This window comes from Chlamydomonas reinhardtii, chromosome 13, assembly GCF_000002595.2.
Source record: "Chlamydomonas reinhardtii strain CC-503 cw92 mt+ chromosome 13, whole genome shotgun sequence".
Classification (NCBI taxonomy): domain Eukaryota; kingdom Viridiplantae; phylum Chlorophyta; class Chlorophyceae; order Chlamydomonadales; family Chlamydomonadaceae; genus Chlamydomonas; species Chlamydomonas reinhardtii.
In genome coordinates, this window is record NC_057016.1 from 3,188,254 (window position 1) to 3,213,265 (window position 25,012).

A 25,012-nucleotide genomic window follows, 5' to 3' on the forward strand; every position below is an offset into this window, starting at 1 on the left:
ACTGCCGTGCAGGTGCCGGAGCAGGACGTGCGGGTGCTCATGCTACAGCTCATGGCGCTCACGCTGCAGGTGGGTGCGCGCGTGTGTGTTTGGGTGGGTGGGTGGGTGGGTGGGTGGGTGGGTGTGGTTTTCAATGTTCCAATAAGAATGAGGCAGGCAGGAGTGCAGTGAAGGCAGTAGTGCAGTGCAGGCGGGCCTTGAAAAAGCGATAGGAGGGCTATCTCACGCCACGCGGTCGTGTGAGGGGACGCGGGTCTATCTGCTCTCATGTCTGACGCCGCACAGGTGCATGACGAGGGGGAGGCGGCGGCGGCAGCTGTGGCGAGCGCGGCGGCGGTGGCGAACGTGGCGAACGTGGCGGGGCAGGGCGTTGGAGGGCTTGCGGGCGAGGGCGCGGGGTTGCGGAGTGGGGCGGCGCTGCATCAGCAGCAGCACGCGGAGGTGTGTGCGTGTGTATGTGTGTGGTGGGGGGGGCGGCGGCAGGGAGGGGTGGTGGGTGCGCGTGTGGGGGCAGGGGCGGGGAGGGGTGGTGGGTGCGGGTGCGGGTGCGGGGAGGAATGGTGCGGGGAAGGCGGGCTGGAGGGAGGGGTTGTAGGAAAGGCGCGGCGGGTTTCGCTTGATGGCTGGGCCTCGAGGTGGGGGCAGGGGGGGGCGTCTGTGCAGCGTCATGGAACGCCGGGCTGCTTGGGAACGGCGGTGGCACTGACGCCGCGACCGACCGTCATGCCGCATCGGGGGGGAAGGATAAGCAAGGGTGGCAGGTTGGCGTGCTCGCAATGGCATTCGTGTGCAGCGGCGCGCTGACGTACTGGCAAGGTACTGACACTCGTGCCCCGCATGCGCAGAGCGACCGGAGGGCGTGGCTGCAGCGGTGCCAGTCGCTGCTGCTGCAGGCGGGAGCAACCACCGGGCTGCAGCCGGCGGGCGCAGCCGCCGCCGCCGCGGCCGCTACTGCTGCCACGGCTGCCACGGCTGCGGCTGCTACAGCCGCCGCAGCTGTGAGTGACACGTCAGCAGCTGCCGCGGCAGCAGGGCCTGCGCCGGGTCGGGAAGACGCCGGGGCAGCCGCAGGGGCGCCGAGGAGCGGCCATGGGGGCACCATCAGCGGCCTACAGCGCCAGCAGCAGCAGGAGGGAGAGCAGGAGGAGCAGGGGATGGAAGGGGAGGAGGAGGAGGAGGAGGAGGAGGAGGAGGAAGAGGAGGAGGAGCAGGGCACGGCAGCGGCGACGGCGGCGGGTGGCGAGGACATCCCGGACAGCGCAGCGGCGGACGAGGCGGCTGTGTTTGATGCGGTGAGCGGGCTGGCAACTGGCGGGGCTGGGTTGGGCAAGAGGTGGGGGTAGCTGCTCTTGTGCATACGCCAATTCGGTACAGTTGCTGCTGCGTGTTTGGCAGATACGTGCATCTCTGCCGTTCGCTGCTGCTTCATCTGCTGTTGCCGCCGGCTTCTCAACCCAACCGCCTATCTACAGGTGTTGAGACACCTGATGGATACACTCAGAGCGCTGGGCGTCAGCCTGTCGGGCCCCGGAGGAGGCGGCGGCGGCGGCGGCGGTGGCGGCGGGCGCAGGGGCGGCGCGGCGGGCGGGGATGGGGATGGGGATGGCGAGGAAGGCGACAGCCCGCTCTGGTCTGCGCCGTACGGTTACGGTTACGGCGATCCGGTTACGCCGCCCTATGCAAAGTACGCCGCTCAAGCCGACGGCGGCGGTGCCAGTGGCGGCGGTACTGCCAGTTCGCACAGCCGCCTTGCGTCGGCCTGGACCTCCGTGTCCGGCGGCGCGGCGGCGGCTGGTACGGTTGGTGCCGTGGCGGCTGGGCTGGCGGCGGCCGCCGCCGCCGCTAAGGCTGACGCTGCGAGCGCTGCTATGGCTGCGGCTGAGGCTGCGGCTGGGGCTGCGACGGAGGCTGCGACGGAGGCTGGGGCCCACGGTGATGGTGCGCGGCGGTTTGACTAGTCAGGTGAGATGAGGACGGTTTTGGAGTGGGCAGTAAGGCGGCTGCAGCCCATGCCGAATGACCCAGGCTTCAAACCTGGTGATGGACTCGAGAAGGGGCTTTGCGGCGCTTTGAGCTGCTATAGCCGCGAGCATTGGATCGCACCACAATGCACGCGTGTGTGAGAGCGCGCTGGCTTGGGAGAGCGAGAGTAAGACAGAGCAAGCCATGCTGTTGACATGTATGGTACACTTGCCTCGGGTTCACTGGCCGTCTTAAGCATACATGCATACCGTACTGAGGGGGGCTTGATGTGGTGTGGCATTATGTATGGTATAAGTGCCCTCGGAGTCTCATCATCGGAAGCGTTTTTTCCTTACTGTTAGCCGTTCCGACGCCGCTGAAGGAGTCTTTACTACCGCATTGGAATGGGCCGGCGCCGGGGTGCCGGGGCGCTGTGTTCTCTTAACAGGTGTGTGTGGGCGTTGCGACGCCGCGGCCCTGTCTTGCGTCTTTCTGCCGCGGTGCCCCCTGCCCTGTGCTGGCACGCGCCAAGCGCACATGCGGGCCTCGTGAGCAAATCGTGAAGGGCTGCGCCGGATAGTGTGAGCGCATGAGCCGCTGGAGTCATTGCTGGTATGCGGTGTGTTGGAATGATGGAATTTCAGAATTACGGAATGATGCGCAAACACCACGCCATGTATGCTGCTACAATAAATTGGATGGAATCAGTGGCACGTAATTGATGGGCTGCTGTACATGCTAAGTACACGGCACGGTAACGTGTTTTGCATGCCGGCCGGGAGCCCCTGCTCCCCGCTTTTGGCATCGGCAAAATGCGTTTGGCACCAGTGGCCGATGACGGCACCATGCTGTATGCGAAGGCGGGTGTTGGTAGACGGGACAAGACACGTCGACTGCGCCCGTAAGGGACTCACGAGCCCGCTGCACAGAGGTTGCAGGGCTGGAGGTGTGGCAAAGAGGTGCGCATGGCCTGTGTGTGACGGTGTGCGCGTGTTGCCTGGCGTTGCCTGCGTGCCGTCGTGCGTGCTGGGCGGGTGGATGGGGCACAAACCTGCTGGCTACCTAAGCGTTGATGATGTGTTACAGGATTGGAAGGTGCTGAAGGGGCCCAGGCCTGGCTGGGTACGGCGTACGGTTATGCATGTGTGCAAAATAATGTCATTTATATATACCGAGGGCAATAATAAGCATACGAGCAGTAAAGGCGAAGCGCAACCTCCCTTGCCCCCGGGCCGGAGTGCAACGCGTGCTGCCATACGGCACAGTCGTGCAAGAGCCCTCTTGAAGCGAGGACTTCCGGAGTGGTCGGTTAGATAGGCTCGGCTTTTGGAGGATTTCACATCAACTTACTCCGAGGTGTCATACTGCTGAATTCTACTGAATGGCATGCGTAAATGGCGGCGGATTGATGTGGGAACGTGGGGGTGACGACCGGCTATCACACAAGCAAGCCGACAAGCACCGCATTTTACAGATTGGTGCCCGCTACTTGATATTTATACTTACCGGTTCTCACCGTACGGCAGAATGGCACCGTACGGCACACCGCATGATGGTGGCGGCGGCGATGGTTTGTATCCAATGCTACGGTCTTGGGTTTGCATGCAAGCCGCGGCATGAGCGTCACGTGCTGGCTTGGTGGGGCGAGGCCTGCTGCTGCGTGGGGCGGGCTGGGTGGGTTGCTGGACCGAGAGATTTACGTGTGGGACCGCCGTATAGCTGTTTACCACTGAAGATGGAGGTGGCGGTGGAGGGAGCAGGCATGCACGCCCACTCCCCTTGTTCTTTTCTAACACATGCACACACTTTCCCCTGTTGGTAATTTTTGGGGCAAATGCGACGAATGCACAATTTTTTGGGGGGCGATGTGACAAAAGCAGCGAACGGTGTGGCGGACATGCTGTGAAAGTGAAGATTGCGTTGGAGCCAGCTGTGGCTGTGGTAATGTGCGGGTTGGGGGGTGTGACGTTGCCTCGTGGCCGCGTGGCCGGGCGCGTGTGTGTTAAAGAGCACAAGGAAAAACATTACGCGCAGGGCAGTGTATGCGCGCGCGTGTGTATATGTGTGTGTGTGCCGTACGTGTGTGTGTGTGTGTGTGTGTGTGTGTGTGTGTGTGTGTGTGTGTGTGTGTGTGTGTGTGTGTGTGTGTGTGTGTGTGTGTGTGTGTCGTGTCAATACTGTCAGACTACCCGGTGATCATTCGATGGACTTACAACGACAAACTTCATCACATTGTCTTCGTAGTGTGTTGGCGAGCGTGGAGCTTTGGGGCGGGTGATCAAACATGAAGCCCCGTGTGTGGGGCGTGTCACTGCTGCGTGCCATGCATACGAGGGCTTGGGCTGGCGCCTGGCGAGATAATGTTATACTCCTGAGAGCATCGCGGTATTATTCGGTGTTGTTGCGGCAGCTGGCGGCGGCATCCATCCGGTGGGTCACACGTAGCGATCCAGGAGCAAGCGATGGACGCGGATGGAAGAACCGCCAGTATCGATGACAGCAACAGTTGACGCCTTTGGATGACGCATGTAAACACCACAAGGAGTGAAGGATCGAGATGGCATCCGTCCCGCTCCGTAGCGCATCTATCTATCTGTTACGGCACCCTAGCCAGCGGGCTGTCATTTTAGACGAGCAGTCCGCCACCGTCCCACGTGCGCGCGCTTGCTCATCCCTGGGCTTGGACACCATCCCTTTCCTGTTCCACCCCCCATTCTCAAACCCATGGGTCTGTGATCCCCCCAACCGGCGCGCATTTAACACCGCCAGTCCGCACTCTCTCGATTTGGCCCTGCCCCAAATGAACCCAGCATGCACTCACCCTCGCACGTTCAGAGAAATGAAAGCTAGTGTGAATGCAACGTATCCGTATCAATCAGTTCCGACCTGGAAATACATATGAAGCGAGAACTCAGCCATCCTTGCCCTTGGGGAGCGGAAGGGGGCTGTATTCGCACACAATCCCTCTCAACACACAACGGCACACAGCCGCGGAAGCCGCACTAGATAGCTGTATGCACGGGCTTCTGCGGTCCGAAGTTTGCAGGACGTTAACACACGGCACGAGTCAAAACCTGCGTTGCATTGTAATGCTTCCGTTCTTAGGTATACCATTGCATCCTCCTCCTCCTTGCTACCATGCATATACACATGCATACACATGCATCACCCATCACCGGTCCGGTCCGGTCCTCCAGTCAACGGACAGACCAGACTGGACCGGACCGGACCAGACCACGCGCCGAGCAGATTACCACTTGAGCGGGGCCTGCTTTCCGTAAATGAGCTTATCAATGTTGTCGTAAATGTACTCGCCGACCGCCTTGCCGATGGCGAAGGCATCGTTGTTGGCCTGGGCCCAGTGAGCGCCGGCGAAGATGCGGCTGTTGCCGGCCTCTGCGGCGGCGTCGTTCAGGTTGGTGTAGGTGCGGTCCGCGATGTTGGGCCCTGTGTTTGTATGTGTGTGTCGGGGGGGGCGGGGGGGGGCGGGTGCAACAGCAGCAGGTAAGGAATGGAGTGGGCGCATGCAGCATGCATGCAGGCGCCGCTAGTGCCGGCGCAGCGGGCCGTCGTGGATGGGGGACGCGGGGTCCAGGGCAGCCGGCAGTTCGTGCGCGCCACGGCATGATCCCCCCCAGCCGCCGTAGGTGTCCCGGCAAGAAATAACAGGCAGTCAACAATTAGATAGATGCGCCGGCGTGTGACTCACAGTCGGACTTCACTGTGAAGGTGTAGTCGGTCTTGCCGCCTAGCTCGCGGACCAGCACGCTCCAGCCGCCGCCGAAGATGCCTTGGTGGGCGGAGGGGTACTCCGGGTGCTGCGGGGTGCCAAGCAGGGGAGTCCAAGAGGCGTTGTAGTACTTCCTGCAGGGGGTCAAGAAGCGCGGGGTCGGCGGGTTGAGCGGGGGTTTTGGCACGCGTGCACATGGGGCCACCGGGGATTTCATGCAAGGTTAATCACGACGAGAATTGGGGGAGGGGAAAGAGCACGGGCGCCGCGGTGCGGTGCGGCAGGGGTGGAAGAAGACTGTGTTTGAGCACCCACATGCACACATGCCGCAGTACCGCCCGCACACGCGCTGCTGCCGTACTCACTGGATGGCGGTGATCGGGCGCCAGCGGGGGACCTGGACCGGGTAGATGTACGAGGAGGCGGGGGTGGCGAATTATGGTAGGGGTAGGTACAAACGACACCACGTGCACGCCGGGAAGTGGAAGTAAGGTCACCAGGCAGGTTTACGCGGGGTAACGGAATCAGCAGCTCTCAGTTCCAAGCCGTCTCAACTGAGGGGAAAAAACAAAAGAGGGACGGTCCGCTATGCACAACCATTTTCTCCGTGACCACTGTTACCTCCGTAACCCCATCACAACCTCTGTAACCCCACAACCTCCGTGACGACCCCGTCACTCCCATGACTCCGTACGTACGTACCTTGAACTTGACGTACCACACCGCCACGATGGCGTCGTAGAAGGCGGTGCCCAGCTTGGCGAAGAAGGCCGCCTGCTGCTCGGGCGTGTAGGTGCCCGGCAGCAGCGCGATGGAGATGTTCTGGACCATGCCGGTCACACCCGCAGAGCCCTGGCCGCCGGAGCCGCTCACCGCGCCTGTGTGTGTGTATGCGTGCGTGCGTGCGTGCGTGTGCAGCAAACAGCAGGGAGAACCAGTGCCGTCAGCGGCGTGGTGCGGGGCGGGCATGTATGGGAGTTGAGACACGCGGCGGTGGGGTGCAAGGTCTAGGGTTGTAAGGTCTAGTGCCCTAGCCTACGGTGCCAGGTACGGCGCTCAACGTTGCTAGCTGCTAGCGGCTCAACCACCCCATGCAATCATAATCGCCAGCAGCTCACCCAGCCAGAAGCGGGCGGTATCGGTGTCGTACGGCGTGCGGTTGGGCGCGTAGGTGCCGCCCTGCTCCAACACCACCTTGTTCTCGGCCTCAAAGTCCGCCGAGCCGAACTTGAAGGGCGCCTTGAGGTAGGGCGCGGTCAGGGCGGGGATCTTGGACACCTGCAAACAGCAAGGCGAAGCAGGCAAGGGAGCGAGGAGTCAGGAACGCGAAAGAGGCAGGCAGGCAGGGAGGGAGGACCGCCGCCACCATCCACCACCGCACTGTCAAATCACTGCGCGACACCCCAGCGACAACGAGCACCGGCGGCCCAAGCTTAATCCACCCCGCCTCGGCGCAGCGCGTCCAGCAAGCCCAGCCCAGCCCGGGCGACGCACGCACACAGTACAACACACTCCACCCCGCTCCACGCACGCACCGGGTAGATGAAGGTGGAGCCGTTGGCGTAGTTGGGGTAGAGCAGGAAGTCGCGTGGCGCGCCGATCTGCTCGGGTGTGAACACGTACACGTCGTCCTTCGCCAGGGAGTCGGGGTAGCCGGGCCGGTAGTACGACACCTGCAGGCCGGCGTCGGTGGCACTGCGTGCGGGACACGCGGCAGGGGCAGCGGCAGGGGCAGGGGCGGGGACGGGGGTTAAGTCTGAACCAATCCCGAAAGGAAGCAGTAGCGCTGCAAGGGGACGGGGGACGGGGGACGGGGGACGGCAGACAAACACGCGGTGACGTGGCTGGAGTCAGCAGCAGTCAGCAACATCAGTTGCGTGAGTCAGGGTGTGTTAGACCGCTGCTGCTGCTGGGAGATGGTGCACGGGAAGGTGGGCACGGGTGCGGTCCTGCGTATGTGTGCGCGCGCGGGGCCGTCGCTCGCGCGCGAGTGCTTGTTCCCGCACGTCCGCATCAGGCGCATGTACGGACTGCCCTCGCTCTGTCCCACATCCCGTGCGCATTCCAGGCTCCTTATTTCTCATTAGGCAGGGGTGCGCCACAAGCAGTCAAAGCAAAGCTGTAACAGAAAAGGTGCGCAATGCTGCCTCCGCCGAGCGCTGCTTTCCCTACCAGCCAGGTGCCGGCACGTTCGCTTTGGCATATGCCAGGACACGCATTCACGCGCCCGCACGCCCTGCGTGCTTCCTCCCATGTGCTCCCTATCACACACCCCTCCCAATCCCCCCACCCAAGAGACACACCAGCACACACCTGGCGGTGGCGATGTCGATGCCGATTTTGATGCCCAGGGCGGCGGACGCGTCGCGCACAGCCACGCTCACGCCCGAGGCAACCACGTCCTCGTACAGGGGGGTGTCGAGGACGCTGGGCGCCAGGTTGGGGTTGGTGCGGGCCAGCACGCTGTGTGCGGCGAAGGCTGAGCAGCAGGTTGCAAGTGGGGCGGTGGGGGAGGTAAAGGGCAGGTAAAGGGGAGGGAGGTGAAGAGGAGGACGCGCGTGGTTGAGATCGGATGGCGCGCGGTTGGGGGCACGATCCCCAGCTGTCCCCAGCTTGGTGGCAACGAGGTTTGCCATGACAGTCCTAACAGGCACGTTCGGCACATGAGCTAGTCCGCGTCGCCATACCGCTTACCCGACGCCAGGTCGGCATTTACGGCCGCGTTGCCCTTGGCCTGCTTGTAAGCCAGGTACTGCGCCACGCCGACCTAAGGATTGAGGGTTTGAGGGCAGCCGACACAGCCGGAGGATTGCTTCAGACTAGCCAACTGACCGCGTACTGCGAGCCCAGCCTTCTAGTTTTGATGCAATGGCGTGAACCTCATCGGCTTTGCGTGCGTTGATGTCCCGCTCTTACATGGCCATAAAGCTTTGCCGACAGCTGGTTGGTAAGCCGAAGCTGACGAACAACCTGCAGCAATAATAAACCTTTGAGTCCTGAGTTCTCCCGTTGGCGCCCGCCCGCCGGTGCGCGGCGGTTAATGCAAACCGAAATGCCCTCAAGAGTGTGCGCACCCGCTGAGCTAGGTAAGTCCACTTGATCACAATGCTGTCCTTTAGCTCAGCTGCCGCCGGTGCAGTAAATGCGAGAAGCCCGATCAGCGCGAGCGCGGCAAGCACGGAAACTGCGCGAGCCATGTTGCTGCGCCAAGAATCCGTTGCAGGTGTGTACGCAACTATGCTACTACTTAACTAAATCCTTAATATGCGGCGACCACCTCGTTTAGAGTGCGCGTGAAGACAGTCAGGCCGGTGGCCTCGGCCTCGCAGGTCCACTTTGCCCGCCCATGTGGGTATCATTACCTGTAAAGTAACTGAAATAATGCAGGCCTCTCGGACTCCTGAACTGCGCGCCTGCGCGGCCCGCCCGGCCCGCCCACCCTCGCCCTACCAACCGAAATAAGCTTGCGCGGACACTTTCAAGCGTAAGTGCGGAGCCCCGTAGTCGCAGTTGGAGTTGTGTATGATACATATATTAATATCGTCTGACACCGTAATTAGCCTCTCGCTCGGCTGATCACTCGTTGAGGCCGTGTTAAGGCCGTGTGCGCGTGTGCATCGGGTCGCCCGACAGACATTAAGGTAGCTGCGTTTCACTAAGGAAGCCATGCGTGCCCTGGCAATCACCCTGGCCTTGGGCCTGGCCCTATTGGCCGTCCCGACGACCGCGGTACTGCAGCAGAGCGTCATTACCCGTTGGGTGTACGCATCTCAGAGCGTGAGTTAGCTGCGGTGCTTCGATAAATCATTGGAAGCGTTCCTGTCCACCCGTCTATGGGGGCATAGCTGCATAGCCTACTCCCTCGCGTTGATAAAGCAAGCAACAGGTCATAGGAAACCACTGGCCCCGAGCGCAGCACTTAGGTGGCCTACGGTTCACCACGCTCTACCTCCCATGGCCAGCCCCCCTTCATGCCTAATGCAGTTTTGCGCCAGGCAACACCCACTCCAGGAACTCTCTTCTGCACGCAGGTGGCTCGCTCGCTGGCGCTGACCAACCAGGTCACGTCGCGCCTGTACGCGCAAGTGAGTATCTCGCAGTACGACGCCTACAAGACGTCGCTGCAGTTCAAGGTGTCCAAAAAGTCGCCCACGGCGCCCAACCCCGACCTGGCCGCGGGTGAGCGCTGCGGCCCGCTGCGCCACCGAATGCCTTGCCTTGACCGGCCAGCCGCGTGTTCTTCCTCCCGCATTCCCGCGGTGTCTATCCCGGGGGCCGGGGGCGCGCGCATCCCGCGCATGGCACATCCTACCGCGCCTACGCACCCCTACCTGCTTGGTGCCCTCCTGCTTGGTGCCCTCCTGCTGCACCTGGCCGCACCCACCTCATTTCCTTCTCTCAGGCTCTCGCTCCATCCCACCCCACCCAAGACCCCATCTCACCCCATCCCACCTGACTTTGATCCGCCGCAGCCTACGCCGCGCACGCCGTGCTGGCCCGCTTCGCTCCGCAGCTGGCGCCCAACCCGCTGGACAACCTGCTGCTCGCCGAGGTGGTGCGCGCCAGCGTGTCCACCAAGGTGAGGATATCACTATCCACATAGCGAGAGGCTTTTTACTCGCGGCAACGGGTGCTAAAACTCATTTCATTTCTGCATCTGGTCTCAGCTGTCGGGGTCATTGAATCAAACAAAGGTTCGCAAGTGCGCATACGGAACTTTCTATCATCAACTGTTTATTGTTACGCAATGTGAGCGCATTTTGGTGTCAATCTATGCCTTTGTGATTTGGATTGCAGTCCAATCTTTGATATCTGTCAAATGTGAAGCTCCTCAGCTCCCCGTAGTCGGTCTCTACACAGTCTCTATCCTTATAAAACATACATATGTTTGCACGCAGGTCCGCGATGCCTCTGCCTCGGTCGGTGTGGCATGCGCCCTCAAATACATCAAGATTGGTGTGGCGGACCGCTCCCTCACCATTAGCTACTACCGCCCCTATGCTGCGTAAGTGGTACATTAGCAAGTGAGCCATTGTCGAGCCTTGGGGGTGCCTGTGGGTGGATGGGTGCTAGTGGGTCGTGCAGACAGGTGCAGAGCCTTGCACGGCGTCGCCACGCGCATGCGGCACAGTGCATAGCTGTTTGCTCTGAATGACGGCCAGCACCCGCATGCATGCACCCTACTGCTGCTGGCCCCCCCCCCCTCTTCCACAAACTAAACACCATGAAAACACTGTGTATCGCACCGCACGCAGCAACGACACCACCGTCCCCGACAACGTCTACAAGTTCACTCCCGCTGTTCCCGAGTACGGCCAGGTGGAGCAGGACTTCATCCTGTACCCGCAGTATTCCAACGGCTCCACCTTCATCTACCCGGTAGGCGTCAGCGTGGCCTTGGGATGCCAGTGCCGTGCAAAGTTCCCATGCGTAGCGAACATGTGGCGTTGGGAAACGGTTTTAGACGTTGTTGTGAATCTTTCCTCGTTACAAAACAGCTAGCTGCTAGACCTTTCAGGCGGCCTGCGCCGAAACACCCCCTGTGGCAGGGGCGGGCCTGTCGTGTGTGCCCGCGTGTTTGAGCATGTGCCCCCAACGATGCGTGCAGGTCAAGAACCTGCCTACCCTGACCGCCCCCTACCTGAACAGCTGGTGAGTGGGTGCAGGGATGACACACCGCTACCACACAACTAACAGCCTGCCGCAGCTAGCCCTACTTTGATTGGGTTTGCATTGCGTCCAATCCATTCATTTTATTCCATCAATGTCTCAACCGAGTGCGCACCCTCCCTGCCACCCGTCACAAAACAGGTACAAGAAGGGCTCTCCCGAGTTTGAGGCGGAGACGCAGGAGCTCCTCAAGTACGGCGGAGTGGTGTCGGAGCGCACAGCCTACCAAAACGACACCGCCAAGTTCTGGCTGGGTGAGCAATCTGGTTTTGATGCATGTTTGTGTGGTACGGCAGTAGCAGCGTTGCGCGTGCGTATGTATGTGCATCAGGTGGTGTGGCTGCGCAGCGTTTGGCCGTACCCGCCCCAGCCCCAGTCCCGCGGTAATCAACTGCATGCGCGCTCGTTCCTGACAACTTTACGGTGCCGCTCAACCCTACGCATGCTTCCAGCCCACGTTCACGCGCGCCGAACCATGGCAGCACGTTCTCTTGCCGTTTCTGATCTGCCTGCCCCCTAGCTTGCCTCGTAAGAACCCCTGGGTTGCCCCCTCCCATCCATGCATCAGGCGCCGTGGGCTCGGGCGGCGGCGGCTCGTCTGGTCTGACTGGTATGGTCCAGAACATCTCCATCACCATCCTGCCCTCCAGCTACTCGGTGTACGACCAGGCTAAGTTCTTCGCCAAGCTGGGCGCCGCATTCTACGATGGCACCGTCACCGTGTGGTATGTAAAGGTACGCGTGTGTGTGCGATGGGACAGGCTGACGAGCAGGGTGACGAGCAGCCAGGGTGACATGGTAGGTGCCCTAGGATTGATGTGCAGCGTACGACGGGTTGCGTGTGCGCGGCAGTTGCGTCTGCGCGGGTTTGTGGCGCTTGTTCGATCAGGCCACGCAATGTGAGGTAGATTGCGCCTCTGCGTGCCGTGTCTGCCGCCTTTTGCATGTCGCTAATAATGTGATACCGCTCGCTCGCTCGCTGGCCCATGTGTTCACCGCCGCCGCCGCGCCTGAAACCCGTCCCTACCTGCTCCTGCCTCCCCGCCTCCTTCCCACCCGTGTCCCAAACAGTACCACGCGCTCCGCTGGCGCCCCATCACCGCCCTGCGGAAGTACTACAACCCCAACTGGGCGCCCTACCTGGCCACGCCGCAGCACCCGGAGTACCCCTCCGCCCACCAGGGCATCTTTGGCGGCGGCTGGGGTGTGCTGGAGCGCGCCGTGGGAGCCGCCAAGCTCGGCAACGTGACCTTCACCGTCCGCACCGACTGTGAGTGTGTTTGCGTGTGTCTAATGCATTGCGTGGCTTGACAGCGCGTGGTTTGCCGGCGAGCGTGGGGTTGGTTTGGGGGTGTGCCACCGATCGACTGGGTGGGTGAAGAAGCGCTGCGCGCCCACGACCAGGCACGCACGCGAGCGACGGGCCCCCGACCCATTTGCACCCTACCTCGTTGTGCGCGCACCTCGGAACCCATCCACTTGCGTGCAGACCCTTGAAAGCTAGCGCGCCCACCAACCTGCCATACCCACACCCGCACGCATGCAAACACAGGGCCCGGCCTCCCGGACCGCACCTACACCAACCTGGCCGACGCCGCCGCCGAGTGCCTGGACAGCCGGGTGTACTCCGGTGCCCACTGGCGCAAGGTGCGTGGGCGGGGGCGTGGAGTGAGCATGGGCGTGGCGTGGGTTGCGTGCGCGTGGGCGTGGGCGTGGCGTGGCGTGGGTTGCATGGTCGTGGGCTGTCAAGGTGACTGTGCGCCTTCCGTTGCTAGCACGCCGTGCGTGTGTACGGTGCACGCGCGTGCTGGTCAGCACATGTCTCGTATGCGAACACGGGCAACCTTGTGGCGCCGCTCTCGATGACGCATGCCCACCCCCGCCCCACGCACCTTACCACAGGCCGCCTCGGACGCGTTCGACCTGGGTTTCGCTGTGTCAGGTTACATCTACGACAACCTGGACAAGATCCTGTACGGCGCCCAGGATGCGCCCAAGTGGTAAAACCGCCAAGCACCAACCGCCAACCGCCAACTGCCTGCTTCAATCTCTCAACCCATTTGGAGCATTGTCGCTCTTGGGGAACTGGATGGGCGACTGGCGAGGCGTGTGCAACCTGCCTGCTGCCTGGTGCGCGGACAGATTAAAGAACATAGATGAGACCATGATGAGCGATTAAGAAGAAAGTAACCCGAGAAATCGGACCCGGATCGGGATCGGGATGCACAAAGCATGACGTGTTTTTCACTGCTTGCACATACGGCGGGATGAGAGCGTGAGATATGGCCCGCGTGCAGCCGCGCGCGTGCGTGCGTGCGTGCAGGTGTAGGGCCACATGGGTATATACGCCATGCGTGATGCTAAAAAGGATTGTGTCAGGCTCGTCTCGAGCTTGTGGGGTTACTTCATGCATATCATTGCGCATGCATCGGACGCGGGAGGCCTCCTGCAGCAGGGTGCGTCGTTTGCAGGGGGTTAAAGTGTGTTCATTGTGTTGCTTGGGTCATCTGGATGAAAAGGGGGGCGTCGTTTGGGCGCGCGGCAGCAGCGCCCTGTGGTTAGGCTGCGGTGGGAAAGCGGAGAGGGTTGCTCCGCCAAGGCGGTCTTGGCCGTTTGGGGTGGCATGTAAAACGAGGCACGGGGCTGAGCACATGGACTCATCATATGACTGATCCAGCGCCGTGCGTGTCCGCTGGGCTTAAGTGCGACGGCATCCGCCGTCACGACTCCTAACAGGGGCCAATCAGCGCTGTTGCTTGCCAGGACTACCGGTACGCCGCTACCTACGTAAGGCCCTCAGCACCAGTCGGCAGGATTCGCGCCCCAAGGCGCCAGCTACTCAAACAGGTGCTGCAAGCAAGACTTGCTGAGGGGGCCCGCGGAGCACCAGCTAGCTCCAGGATTGATGTTCACACATGCAATCCATCATGCATGACGTGTGCTCTCACCACAGCGCTGAAAGCAAGCTATGTGTCGTACATAGCACCAGACATATGTTACAGGCCCTGCCACACGGGTATCGGGTAGCAAAACTGCCAGTTGCTTATGGCTCGCTCCACACGACCACACATCTTCTTGGCGGAAAGTCTGGAAGCAACCGGACCCGTGTACCAGCGCCATCCAGCAGCAGTCGCTCGCTCGCAGACGCAGAGAGGCACAATCACACGCACGCATCAACCGCCACCCTCCTGCAGACGCTCCCATTGCCTTCATTCCTGCCTCTCACCGCTTCAGTCCACTCGACGCTTCAGTCCACTCGACGTGCAGCTAATCTGCACCTGCTTTAGGAGATTAGGTGTGCCCCTCCGCGCCTACACAGACATTACCGCCCACAAAGTACGGCAAGTGCCGACCAACAATGAGAAATCCTCGGTCCTCGCTTTCACCTCGTCGAAAACAGTTTCGGCACAAGCGCCAGTTCAAGCATTTGTTTCTGAGAAGAAGATTGTGCAAACAAGTAGCCAGCAACTAACAACCCGCCCACAGCCATTTCACACCCGGGCACTGTTTGCTTCACAATGATGGAGCGGAGGCGGCGCCCCGGGCTGGCGGCCGGCAGATGCAAAAGCAGAAGACCAAACAAGGCACCCAGCAAGTGATGGCTAAACAAACGCAAAGCCTCCCCGCGACACTACCCTGAAACAATATGCCAACACCAGCAAAGCAAAGCAAACCCCTTTAGTTTTGCCAACTACTACGTGACCAGACGAAACCAGACAGGAACCCCTGAAACCAGACCTGTCGCGACAGGCACACCCCTTGGTCGACCGCTCCACGCAAAATACATGAGAACTGCGGACACGCGCGCTCACTCGCGCCTCCGTCAACTCATAATTCTTTTTGAAGGCCCGTCATCACGCCTTTCACAGCAAGGCCTTCTTAGGCTCTCACAACCTTTGATCTTTACCACCCAGGCACCCGAACGCATGCTCCTGCGCACAGCTACGCGCATGACTGCGTGCGGGCTGAAGCAGATTCTTACGCGAGCCACCACGACCACCCCAACCATTGCCGGTGCACAACGTAAAAGAATACAAGTCATAGCTTTACATCCACGCTTTACATCGGAGCCAATCTTAAACTAGACTAAGTACCTGCTGCGCGAGGTGCAGCCACCACCGTATCTCTGCCGCCAATGTATCCTAGTGCGTGGGTTGCAGCCTCGCACCCCACGGGGTTGACGCGGACTCGACCCATCACAACGTAAACAATGACCCAACCTTGCATCGGTAAATCCACCAATCAATGCTCAAACAAAGGACCGATGAAGAAGGCCCAGCCGCGCCGGCCTCAATCCCTAAATTTCATACGGCACCGTTCATCACTACGCCAATGCCAAACAACTCAACCGTGCCGTACAGTATGTGTGTACGTGTAATTTTACACACTCGCCCACATCCCATGTTTGTTGTACAGCATTACAGCAGCCTCGCAAGTCCTCAACTCCATCACAGGAACCGCTTGACGCTGTAGTCTCCCCAGTACACGGCGTACTGGTCCCGCTGCAGCACCGCCGCACTGACCTCGCCGCCGCCGCCGCCACCCGCCGGCCACAGCCCCACGTACCAGCACCTGCACGCCGCCAGCCACACAGCCAGCCACGTAGCCGGCCACACAGCGGCACACACGCACGCGAGCAGGTGTCTGATAAGCAAAGTCAATCATTGCAGTCAGTGCCGTACGGCACGCACACGGCACGCTGTGCCGATCACAGCCGCCGCCGCCCCTGCCGCCGCCGCCTGCTGTTTACTTGGGAGGTAGGCAGGCAGCGCCCCCATGGCGCGGTGCCCCGGTGGCGCACCCGCCAAGCACCCGTCACCCACCCGCCCAACCAAGCACGCACGCCCACTCACCAGTGCCCCAGCAGCGGGAGGCGGTTGATCACATCCACCGTGCGACCGTTCACCTGCATGAGGTAAATGGTATGTGTGTGCTTCGTGGCGGCCACGCAGGCAAGAGGGTGCGCGGACACACACACACACACACACACACACACACACACACACACACACACACACACACACACATAGTCACACACACGTGCAAACAGATGCACATACACACACACACACACGTACACGTACACACACACACACACACACACAAATGCACGCACACACCCATGCCCACCTTGAGCTCGAGCTGGCAGTGGCGCCCGCCCGCCCGCAGCAGTAACTCCACGCAGTCGCCCCGGCCCCACAGCGGCACACACGCCGCCTCCGCCTCCTGACCCCCCGCCGCCTCCCCGCCCGCCGCCGCCCCCTGGCCTTTCAACCGCGCCTCGCGGACTGACGCAGAGCCGCCGCTGCTGGCGGCGGCGGCGGCGGCGGTGGGGCCAAAGATGGTTTCATCCAGAGACTCAAGTAGTGGTGAGCCCAGCCCGTCCGCCGTGCCACCGTGCCGGGGGCGATGCTGCGGCTGTTGGTGCTGCTGCCGGCGGGGTGAGCTGTCGCGGCTCTGCTGCTGCCGGGCTGCTGTGTCGGTGTCGGTGTAGGTGCAGCCGTTGCTCTAAGGGCGGCGGGCGGGTGCGAGGGCGGCGGCGGGTGATGAGGGCAGCACTGGCAGCAGCACTGGTAAGTGCACTGGCGGCAGCACTGGCACCTATCTTAACACGCACACACACACACACATATATATACACACACGCATACACACATACTCGCACATATGGTCTCGTTTTCCTTAAAACACACACACACACACACACACGCACGCACACACGCACACACAGCACAACAGAGCCCACCTTCCAGCCGTAGCAGGGTATGGCGGCAGCGCGGCGGTCCAGGTGCGCCGCCGAGGTGAGGCCCAGGAACACGCCGCCGGGCGGCAGGGCGCGCCGCGACACACACGTCATACTCAGCAGCGGCGGTTGCTGCTGGTGGTTGAGCTGGTGGTTGTGGTTATGATTGTGGTGGTTGTGGTGGTTATTCTGGTGCTTGTTCTGCCGGCCCCAGCCGCCGCCCACCGTGGCGGCGGCGGCGCTGTACGTGGTGTCTACAAACATGTCAAAGGACGCCGCCGCAGCCGCCGCCGCCGCCCCCGCACCGGAAGAGGCCGAGGCAGCCGGCGGCGACGCGGCGCTGCTGCCGCTGCCGTTGCTACTGCCGCTTTCCTTGCCACTGCTACTGCCGCCGCTGCTACTGCCACCGGCCCTCAGCAGGTCCTGCTCCGTGTGCACACTGACCTTGAGCCCGCGTGCCTCCGTGAACTCGGTGGAAATGTAAAACAGCTGGGACACAGCCGCCGCAGCCGCCGCCGCCGCCGCCGACGACGATGAGACCGGGCCGCCGGCTGGCAGCAAGTGGTGGGGGTCGTGCGGGTGGTTTTGGTGGGCACTGCGGCTGCGCCGCCGGCGGCCGCCGCCACCGCCGCCGCCGGACCGTAGGCGCATGTCGGCGGCCGAGGGCGCCTCCCCCAGCGGCGCCGGCGGCTCCCCCGGCCACAGCGCCTCCTCCCCACCGCCCCGGCCCCGGCTGTAGCTGCCGCGGCTGCGGCTGCTACTGCCGCCGCTGATGTTGCTGCTGGGGCCGGCGGGGCTGGGGCCGGCGGGGCTGGGGCTGAGGCCGCGCACGCCACCGCGCACGTCAGCCTTCTCCAACAACGTCTTTCCCTCCTGCCGCTGCTGGTGGTGGTGCAGTTGCTGCCGCTGGCTGCCGCTGCTGCTGCTACTGCTACTGCTGCTACTGCTGCTGCTGCTACTACTGCTGGGGTTGTTGCTGGGGGTGCTGCTGGGGGTGCTGCGGGAAGCCGCCGCGCCGTCGTCGCCGTAGCTGTCTGCCGCGCCGTGCCGCTGCCGCTGCCGCTGGGTGTGTTGCCGAAACGGCACCACGTTTGAGCGCACCTGCTGTTGCTGCCTCAGCTGCTGACCCTGCTGCTGATGCGACCCCTGCTGCTGCTGTCCCTGTTGCCCCTGCTGCCCCCGCTGCGGCCCCTGCTGCTGCGACCGCTGCGGCTGCTGCGGCCCCCCGGCAGCGGCAGTAGCAGTTGCGGCAGAAGCAGTAACGGCAGTAGCGGCGGTGGCAGGAAACGGCACTGCCGCAGACGCCGCTGCAAGCCGCCTGAGTGGCGGTCGGCGGGCCCTTGCCGCATCGCCGGGCTGCTGATGCGACCGGCCCTGCGACTGCGACTGCTGATGTTGCGGGTGTGGATACGAGTGCTGATGTTGCGGATGCGGGCTCCGGGGCTGTAGGCTGCTGCCGGCTGGAACGGTGTGGGGCGGCGCGGCGGCCGCGTCTGTGCTGCTGGTGGTGGTGGCGGTGGTGGTGGCGGTGGTGGTGGCGGTGGTGGTGGTGGTGAAGGGCAGGAGCCCCAGCAGTGACAGCAGGCGGCGCAGCGCGGGCTGGTCTGCCGCCGCCACCTCGGGCAGGCGCGGCGGCCCCCGCTGCACCGGCCCCTGCTGCTGTGCGGCGGCCGTACTGGTTCCGGCTCCGCCTCCCGCTCCTGCTGGGCCCGCCGCCCCCGCGTCCTCCTCCTCTCCGGTGCACTGCTTCCGCTGCTGCTGCTGCTGCTGCTGCTGCTGCTGCTGGTGCTGCTGCTGCTGCTGCTGGTGCTGGTGCTCCCCCTCCCGCGCCCTCCTCAGCTGTGTGAGGTAGTCCAGCACCGCTGCGAACAGCTCCGGCCGCACGTCCAGACACACACGCCCGCAGCCGTCGCGCCGCAGCAGGGGCGGCACCGGGCCGCTGACGCCGCCGCCGAGGGCAGCAGCGGACGACGATGCGGCCGTCGTGGGGGCAGGGGCACTGCTCGTGCTACAGCTGGTTGTGCAGGTGGTGCTACTGCTGGGGCTACTGCTGGTGCCGGTGGTGCCGGTGCTACTGCTGGTGCGGGTAGTGCTGGGGCCGGTGGAGTTGGGGACCGCAGACGAGCTGGGGGCGGGGGAGGTGGGGGCTGGGGAGGAAGAGCTGGGGGCGGTGGAGGTGGGGGCTGCGGTGGAGGAGCTGAGGGCGGGGGAGGAGGGGGCTGCGGTGGAGGAGCTGAGGGCGGTGGAGGAGCTGAGGGCGGCGGCCAGGCGGCTGCCGGGCACCTGCAGCAGTGTGGCGCTGTGGGCGGGGGAAGGCAGGAGCGAGGGGACGAGGGGGAGGGGGTTGCATTCGTGAATAGTGGAGGGGAGGGGGGTACATTCGTGAGCAATCAAGAAATGAGGTTGGGCAGGCAGCGGGGCATGCGGGCAGGGGATGGCAGGGGAGCGGAGCGGGCAGTGGAGGAGGTAGCGGAAGGTGTGATGTGTGCTGACTGATTGGGTGCACCGAGGACACTGAGGACGTCTTGCCGCTGCACGCACGCGGGGGCTAAGCGGACCCAACCGAAGCAAACTCACACCTCCGCCTCCCCCTCTTCCCGACCCTCCACCTCCACCTCCACCCCTGCCTTCCTCCCTGCCTCCCTTCCAGCCCGCCACCCACCGGCAGGCGCGGATGATGCGGCCTCCCACGTTGAGCTCCACCTGAGCCTCCCCTGCCTCCCCTGCCTCCCCCGCCTCCTCCGCAACCTTGTGCTGCTGCTGCTGGTTGGGGTGGTGGCGGCGGCCGCGCGCCTCAAGCCCCTCAAGGGAGGGAGTGGGCCCGGGCCGCTGCCGGAGGGCCGGCGGCGGCCGCTGCTGCTGCTGCGGGGTCATCCGGGCCTGGGCCTGGGCCTCGGAAAGTGCTTTGGCCTGTGCCTGGGCCGGAGCCGGGCACGGGGCCTGGCTCGGGGGCTGCTGGCGGGGGCTGTGGAATAGGGGCCGCTGCTGCAGCTGATAGCCGCTGGCGCTGGCGCTGGCGCTGGCGCTTGCGCTTGCGCTTGCGCTGGTACTGCTGCTGCTGTTGTTCGAGTTGGTGCGGCCGGCGGCCTTAGGCGGGTGCTGCTGCTGGTGTTGGTGTTGGTGGTCCTGTTGATGTTGGTGGTTGTGGTCGTGGTTGTGGTCGTGGTTGTGGTCGTGGTTGTGGTGTTGGTGGTCTTGGGGGGTGCGACGGGGCTGCTCCAGAACCGCGAGCACACGCAGCGGCGCGCCGCCTGTGAACGACAGACATGGGCCACGGGCGAGTTGGGAGCGGTAGCTTGAGTGGGGTGGCGGGCGCAGCCGCGTGTTGGGGGTCGGTGGAAGGTGGAGGGTGGAGGGTAGTTACATCGGCAAGTGGCTGGAGGGGCAGTAAGGACTGGGCAGCCCGGCAACCCCGCCGGCCGAGCGGTACTAGTGCAACAACAGGAAGCGCAAGGGTTCAACCATAAATTCGCAGGAGGGCACACGGTCCGCAGCGCATGGCATGCACACACAACAACAACTGTCCTCCTGCCCCACATGCAGGCTTCACTGCGGCGGCTGCTGAGCCTGCAAGCGTGTGTGTTGGTGGCCGTGGGCCATGCGTGCTAGACAGGTGGTGCCGAATGGCGCGGCAGCTGTGGTCAATGCTTCGGCCTGGCCTTGCCTACTGATGGGGGGATTTTACATTCATGACTAGTCAAGGAAGTGGTAGACCGTGGACCATCGCACGTAGCTGATGCAGGTGCTAACGGAGATGTCGGCGCCTACTCGGCGGCAGCTTGAGTCGCGCTAGGATGCGTGAGTTGGACCTTCTAGGACGTGGACATGGACGCAGACACGGCGACATTGTTGGTGCGCGTGCACCGAGCCCGATGATGGGAAACCTGAGGGACATGCGTGAGTCTAGTAGCCCCCGCCCGGCACCACCCCAAACCTGGCGACAGCACTGTGCGGGGGTGGAATGCGTGTGTGCAGGGGACGTGGGGGTACGGGTCGGGTGGGAGACAAGCTGCGCAATGCCTACGGCAAGCCAAACCGCCGCCACACACAAATGTAAACGCGCTGTGCCCGCGCTTGGCGTTCATGTGTTAGATGTCGAAGCCGCAAGAAGCGTCAGCTGCGGGCGTCACAAATGTGCCTCACCTCGAGAAGCTGCGTGTGGTCGACGACAACATGCCGTCAGAGAAGTTGCTCGGACCCGAAAAGCCAACCTTGCAACGCTGCCGCCATGCAGGCGGCCAGGTATTTGAGTCATACAACGCGAGCCTGCGTGTTGGCGCGCAAAGACAGCAGCGTTGGGCAGGCGTTGCGCGCCAAAAGCACATGTTTGAGCAGATTCTCAACCTCGTGGCCTGGAAGTTTCACTTGCGCGACAAGTGAAGCTGATATTACAGCAGAAAACCCAAGCGTCAACCAGGAGCGCGTCAAGGGTTCGTTCCGAGACAGGCGCAACATCCTACTCTATTAGCCTCGCGCTGGCAGCCAGATGAGAACTGAGTTATTGTTTTGGACATCCATTCCACAGCGCCACCCACCGTGCGCTCGCGCGGCGTCGCTTGGGAACCCTCGGAGCAACCACTCGTTCGCTCGTTCTCGCGCCTCACAACGCCGCGCCCGGTCGCTACAACGTAGCAGTCAGAGTTATGACCATATGATTACGATTTGCCGGTGCGATTCTCAAAATGCTTGTCGGTGGTTGAAAGGCCTTCAACGACGCGAGGTTCAATACAGTGGAGCTCGTTGGTGCAGGTAATGCCCTTGTGATACAAAAGTCTTTATGTGTAAGGAAGAATGCTTATGGTGCAGCTAAGTCGTGCTTGGTGAATGTCGGCATTTTTGCGCCCATGCTGTGAAAGCCCTGGCGACTCGCAGCCCGCCCCACTCTTGAAACTTCTGCTTCGCTGCATGGAAACTTATCACTTACATGTTTAGGCTGCTACGAGGTCTGGTAGAACACGCTGAAGGACGAGAAGAACCAAACCAGCTTTTTCCTGCAACTCAAACGCCGGGCGCCTTATGGTCGAGAGCCATACGCCGCATATGGAGTCGTAATCGGCGCGTAGAGATGGAATCGGCGGAAGGCGGCGGGCCGCGACCGGCGCTTGCATCCCAAGCCGATGCCGGTGCAGGAGTAGCACGGGACTTAGCAGCGGTGGAAGAGCGGAGCCCCGGCGGCAGCGGCAGTAGCTCGGCGGAGGAGGAGGAGGAGGACGCGACAGCGCCGCTGCAACGGGTGCCCAGCTTTGACCTGGAAGCAGGTGTGAACCGTGTGTGGGACAGCAGCTGCTACGCCGGCATGTACATATCACACAAACAGCGGCGTATCGCCGTTAGCGCATCGCCCTCGGCTACTGCGCTCTGTGCGGTGGCTGCATAGGGTGCAAGCGCGCAGCGCAGGAGCAGCATCAGCAGTAGGATGGGAGGGCTGATGGGGGGGCGGGAGGGGAGCGGGTGATCCGCACCCTTCGCAGGGAGGGAAGGGGGACTGCCACGCTGCCAAACCCACCTGAACAAACAGCCCCTCTCGCACCTGGCACCGCCCTGGTGCTAACGGCCCCGCCCGCACCCTCACCCCCAATCCTTCCCACAGGCGGTGACGCCCGCGCCCACGTCCGCGGCAGTGGCGGCGGCGGTGGCGGCGGCGCCGGGCCCTCGGGGCGGCGGCGGCGGATTGACCCGGACACCGCCGCCCAGCACACCTACCTCGGTGGTGAGGCGGAGCGGGAGGAGGGGTGGGCGGATGCAGCGGTTTGCATGCAGCCCAAGGAACCGGAACAGGGAAGGGCTTGTTGCCGCCATGCGGAGTCAGCAACACGAACATACGGTAGAACGCGCACACGCGGACACGTCGATCCCGTGCTTCCTTCAAAACACATACACACACACCCAACAAGCACTGCCACGCACGCACACGCGTCTACAGACGTGGAGGAGCTGACGGGTGGCGGGTCGGGGCTGCTGGAGGAGGGCGCCGCCGTCACACTGCCGCTGTTCGCACTGGAGGGTGAGGCAGCGGGAGGAGGGGCGGGGGTGGGGAGGGGTTGGTGTGGGTTAACTCTGAACCAATCCTGCAAGGAAACAGTCGCGCTGCAAGGAGAAACTGCAGCCGCATACCGTATGCGGTTGGTGTGGGGTGAACGGGTGGAGGGTGGAGGATGAGGTGGAGGGCGGGGAATAAGGAGGGGGGCGGGGTTTACATCCATGATGAATCAACAAGATACCGTAGTGAAGTTGTCGCCTGAGAATGGGAAGGTAGGATATCAGGTAGCGAGGTAGCCGCTGTTGTGTGTCGCGCAGTGGCTGTGGGTGTGGGTGGTGATGTCGCACCTCAACGGGGTGTGGGTAGTGAGGAGCAGCTGGCGGCCTGGAGCCGTGTGGCGCGGCCACTGCAACACCAGGGGGGGCTGAGCTCCGTACACACATATACACACACATGGCGTGTTCATACGGTACTATCACACACACACACCCTTTCCCTTATGCTTTACACACACACACACACACACACACACACACACACGTGGCGTGTACATACCATCACACACCAACACACACGCGATCACACACAGTCACGCTCACACACACACACACACACACACACACACACACACACACACACACACACACACACACACACACACACACACACACACACACACACACACACACGTTCACAGGTGTGGTGTTGCTGCCCGGCGCCTCGCTGCCGCTCATCCTGCACTCGCGGCCGGACGTGCTGAAGCTGGAGCGGGCGCTGAGGGCGGGCGCGGCGGCGGCGGAGGGAGGCGCGGGAGGCGCGGGCGGCACCTCCCGGCTCATAGCGGTGGTGAGTCTGGAGGATTCTGACGAGCGGGTGGGATTGAAAAGTAGCAGACATACATACACACATAACAAATGCACAGCCGCTGTGCGGGCTTACATCATTTTGCCTTTGCACCAAAGTTGTTCGTGTGCGCTGCACCTCAAACGAATGCACACACGCGCACACGCACACACCCTGCCGCCGCCCGCCCCCAGACGCACATTCACCGCCACCTGCGCTCGCTGTGCCTGGTGGGGTGCTCGGCGGAGGTGCGGCGGCTGCGGCGCCACTGGCCGGGGCAGGAGGAGCAGGAGGAGCAGGCGGGGTAAGGCGGGGTAAGGCGGGGGCAGGAGCAGGCGGGGGGAGGAGGAGCACGCGGGGTAAGGCGGGGCACCGGGAGGGGCGGGGTCAGGCGGGGCGGGGGCGCTGGGGGATGGTGGGCAAGGGGGGGGGGGGAGGCGGGGGGCGGAGACGCGCAGGGAGGACGTGTCCACCATCCCCAACAAGACATGCCGGGGGAGGGGGTCGTGTGCGTGTGTTGTGCAGACTGTTTGCTTGGTGGCGACAGTAACGGCCACACTCGCCGGCACCGCCCCGCCAGTCTGCCTGCCTTGCCACACACGTTCACACAGCAGGGCCGTCGTCCGGGCCAACAGGGCCGGCGGCGGCCAGCGGCATCCGCACTCTGATGCGGTGGCAGCGCACACACACACACCCATACACACTGCGCATACACTGTCCTGCGCGTGTTGATTTTCCTTGTGCTCATTAAAAACACACACACACACACACACACGCACACACACACACATACACACACATTCACCCCCACTCTCTCTCCCTCCGCTGCCAACAGGGCCGGCGGCCACCAGCCACCGCCCGCTGCTGACGCCGCCGCCGCCGCCGCCGCGGGCACCGCCGGCGGCGCCGCCGGCGGCTACGTGGTGTCTCTGGTGGCTCGTGGTCGTCAGCGGCTGTTGCTGGAGGGCGGCAGTCTGGCGGACTCGTTCCGGGTGCGGTGCCGAGTGCTGCCGGAGGGACTGGCAGAGGCGCCGCCGCGGCAGGTGGGGGGTGTGGGTGGGTGTGGGGGGAAGGGGGGTGGGGG

The 25,012-nt window shown here is 63.1% G+C and overlaps 5 protein-coding genes across 5 annotated transcripts in view; 3 read left to right on the plus strand and 2 right to left on the minus strand.

The window, feature by feature from the left end:
* Positions 1-4,152, plus strand: part of CHLRE_13g585450v5 (uncharacterized protein) — a 6,212-nt gene extending 2,060 nt beyond the window's left edge. The window contains exons 6-9 of the mRNA XM_043069657.1: positions 13-69; positions 286-441; positions 846-1,292; positions 1,473-4,152. Coding sequence (XP_042917632.1) covers positions 13-69; positions 286-441; positions 846-1,292; positions 1,473-1,958 — 1,146 coding nt within the window. The 3' untranslated portion in view covers positions 1,959-4,152. The remainder of the gene's footprint in view (positions 1-12; positions 70-285; positions 442-845; positions 1,293-1,472) is intronic.
* Positions 4,153-4,159: 7 nt separating this feature from the next.
* Positions 4,160-9,040, minus strand: CHLRE_13g585500v5 (uncharacterized protein). The gene is made up of 10 exons (XM_043069658.1): positions 8,767-9,040; positions 8,609-8,662; positions 8,387-8,459; positions 8,006-8,171; positions 7,228-7,387; positions 6,811-6,970; positions 6,395-6,570; positions 6,058-6,089; positions 5,672-5,826; positions 4,160-5,409 (listed from the first exon to the last, which is right to left on the minus strand). Exons 1-10 carry the CDS (start codon positions 8,887-8,889, stop codon positions 5,213-5,215), a joined length of 1,296 nt encoding a protein of 431 aa, XP_042917633.1. The 5' UTR covers positions 8,890-9,040; the 3' UTR covers positions 4,160-5,212.
* A 142-nt stretch (positions 9,041-9,182) lies between these two features.
* Positions 9,183-14,006, plus strand: CHLRE_13g585550v5 (uncharacterized protein). The gene is made up of 11 exons (XM_043069659.1): positions 9,183-9,469; positions 9,724-9,871; positions 10,165-10,271; positions 10,591-10,697; positions 10,948-11,071; positions 11,301-11,344; positions 11,504-11,616; positions 11,931-12,097; positions 12,434-12,632; positions 12,915-13,009; positions 13,265-14,006. Exons 1-11 carry the CDS (start codon positions 9,359-9,361, stop codon positions 13,364-13,366), a joined length of 1,317 nt encoding a protein of 438 aa, XP_042917634.1. The 5' UTR covers positions 9,183-9,358; the 3' UTR covers positions 13,367-14,006.
* Positions 14,007-14,346: 340 nt separating this feature from the next.
* Positions 14,347-21,900, minus strand: CHLRE_13g585600v5 (uncharacterized protein). The gene is made up of 7 exons (XM_043069660.1): positions 21,641-21,900; positions 21,249-21,371; positions 19,768-20,356; positions 17,109-19,404; positions 16,493-16,870; positions 16,216-16,268; positions 14,347-15,934 (listed from the first exon to the last, which is right to left on the minus strand). Exons 2-7 carry the CDS (start codon positions 21,358-21,360, stop codon positions 15,811-15,813), a joined length of 3,552 nt encoding a protein of 1,183 aa, XP_042917635.1. The 5' UTR covers positions 21,361-21,371; positions 21,641-21,900; the 3' UTR covers positions 14,347-15,810.
* A 150-nt stretch (positions 21,901-22,050) lies between these two features.
* CHLRE_13g585651v5 (uncharacterized protein) overlaps positions 22,051-25,012 on the plus strand; it is a 5,366-nt gene continuing 2,404 nt past the window's right edge. The window contains exons 1-6 of the mRNA XM_043069661.1: positions 22,051-22,363; positions 22,696-22,815; positions 23,029-23,109; positions 23,783-23,931; positions 24,123-24,232; positions 24,764-24,971. Coding sequence (XP_042917636.1) covers positions 22,171-22,363; positions 22,696-22,815; positions 23,029-23,109; positions 23,783-23,931; positions 24,123-24,232; positions 24,764-24,971 — 861 coding nt within the window. The 5' untranslated portion in view covers positions 22,051-22,170. The remainder of the gene's footprint in view (positions 22,364-22,695; positions 22,816-23,028; positions 23,110-23,782; positions 23,932-24,122; positions 24,233-24,763; positions 24,972-25,012) is intronic.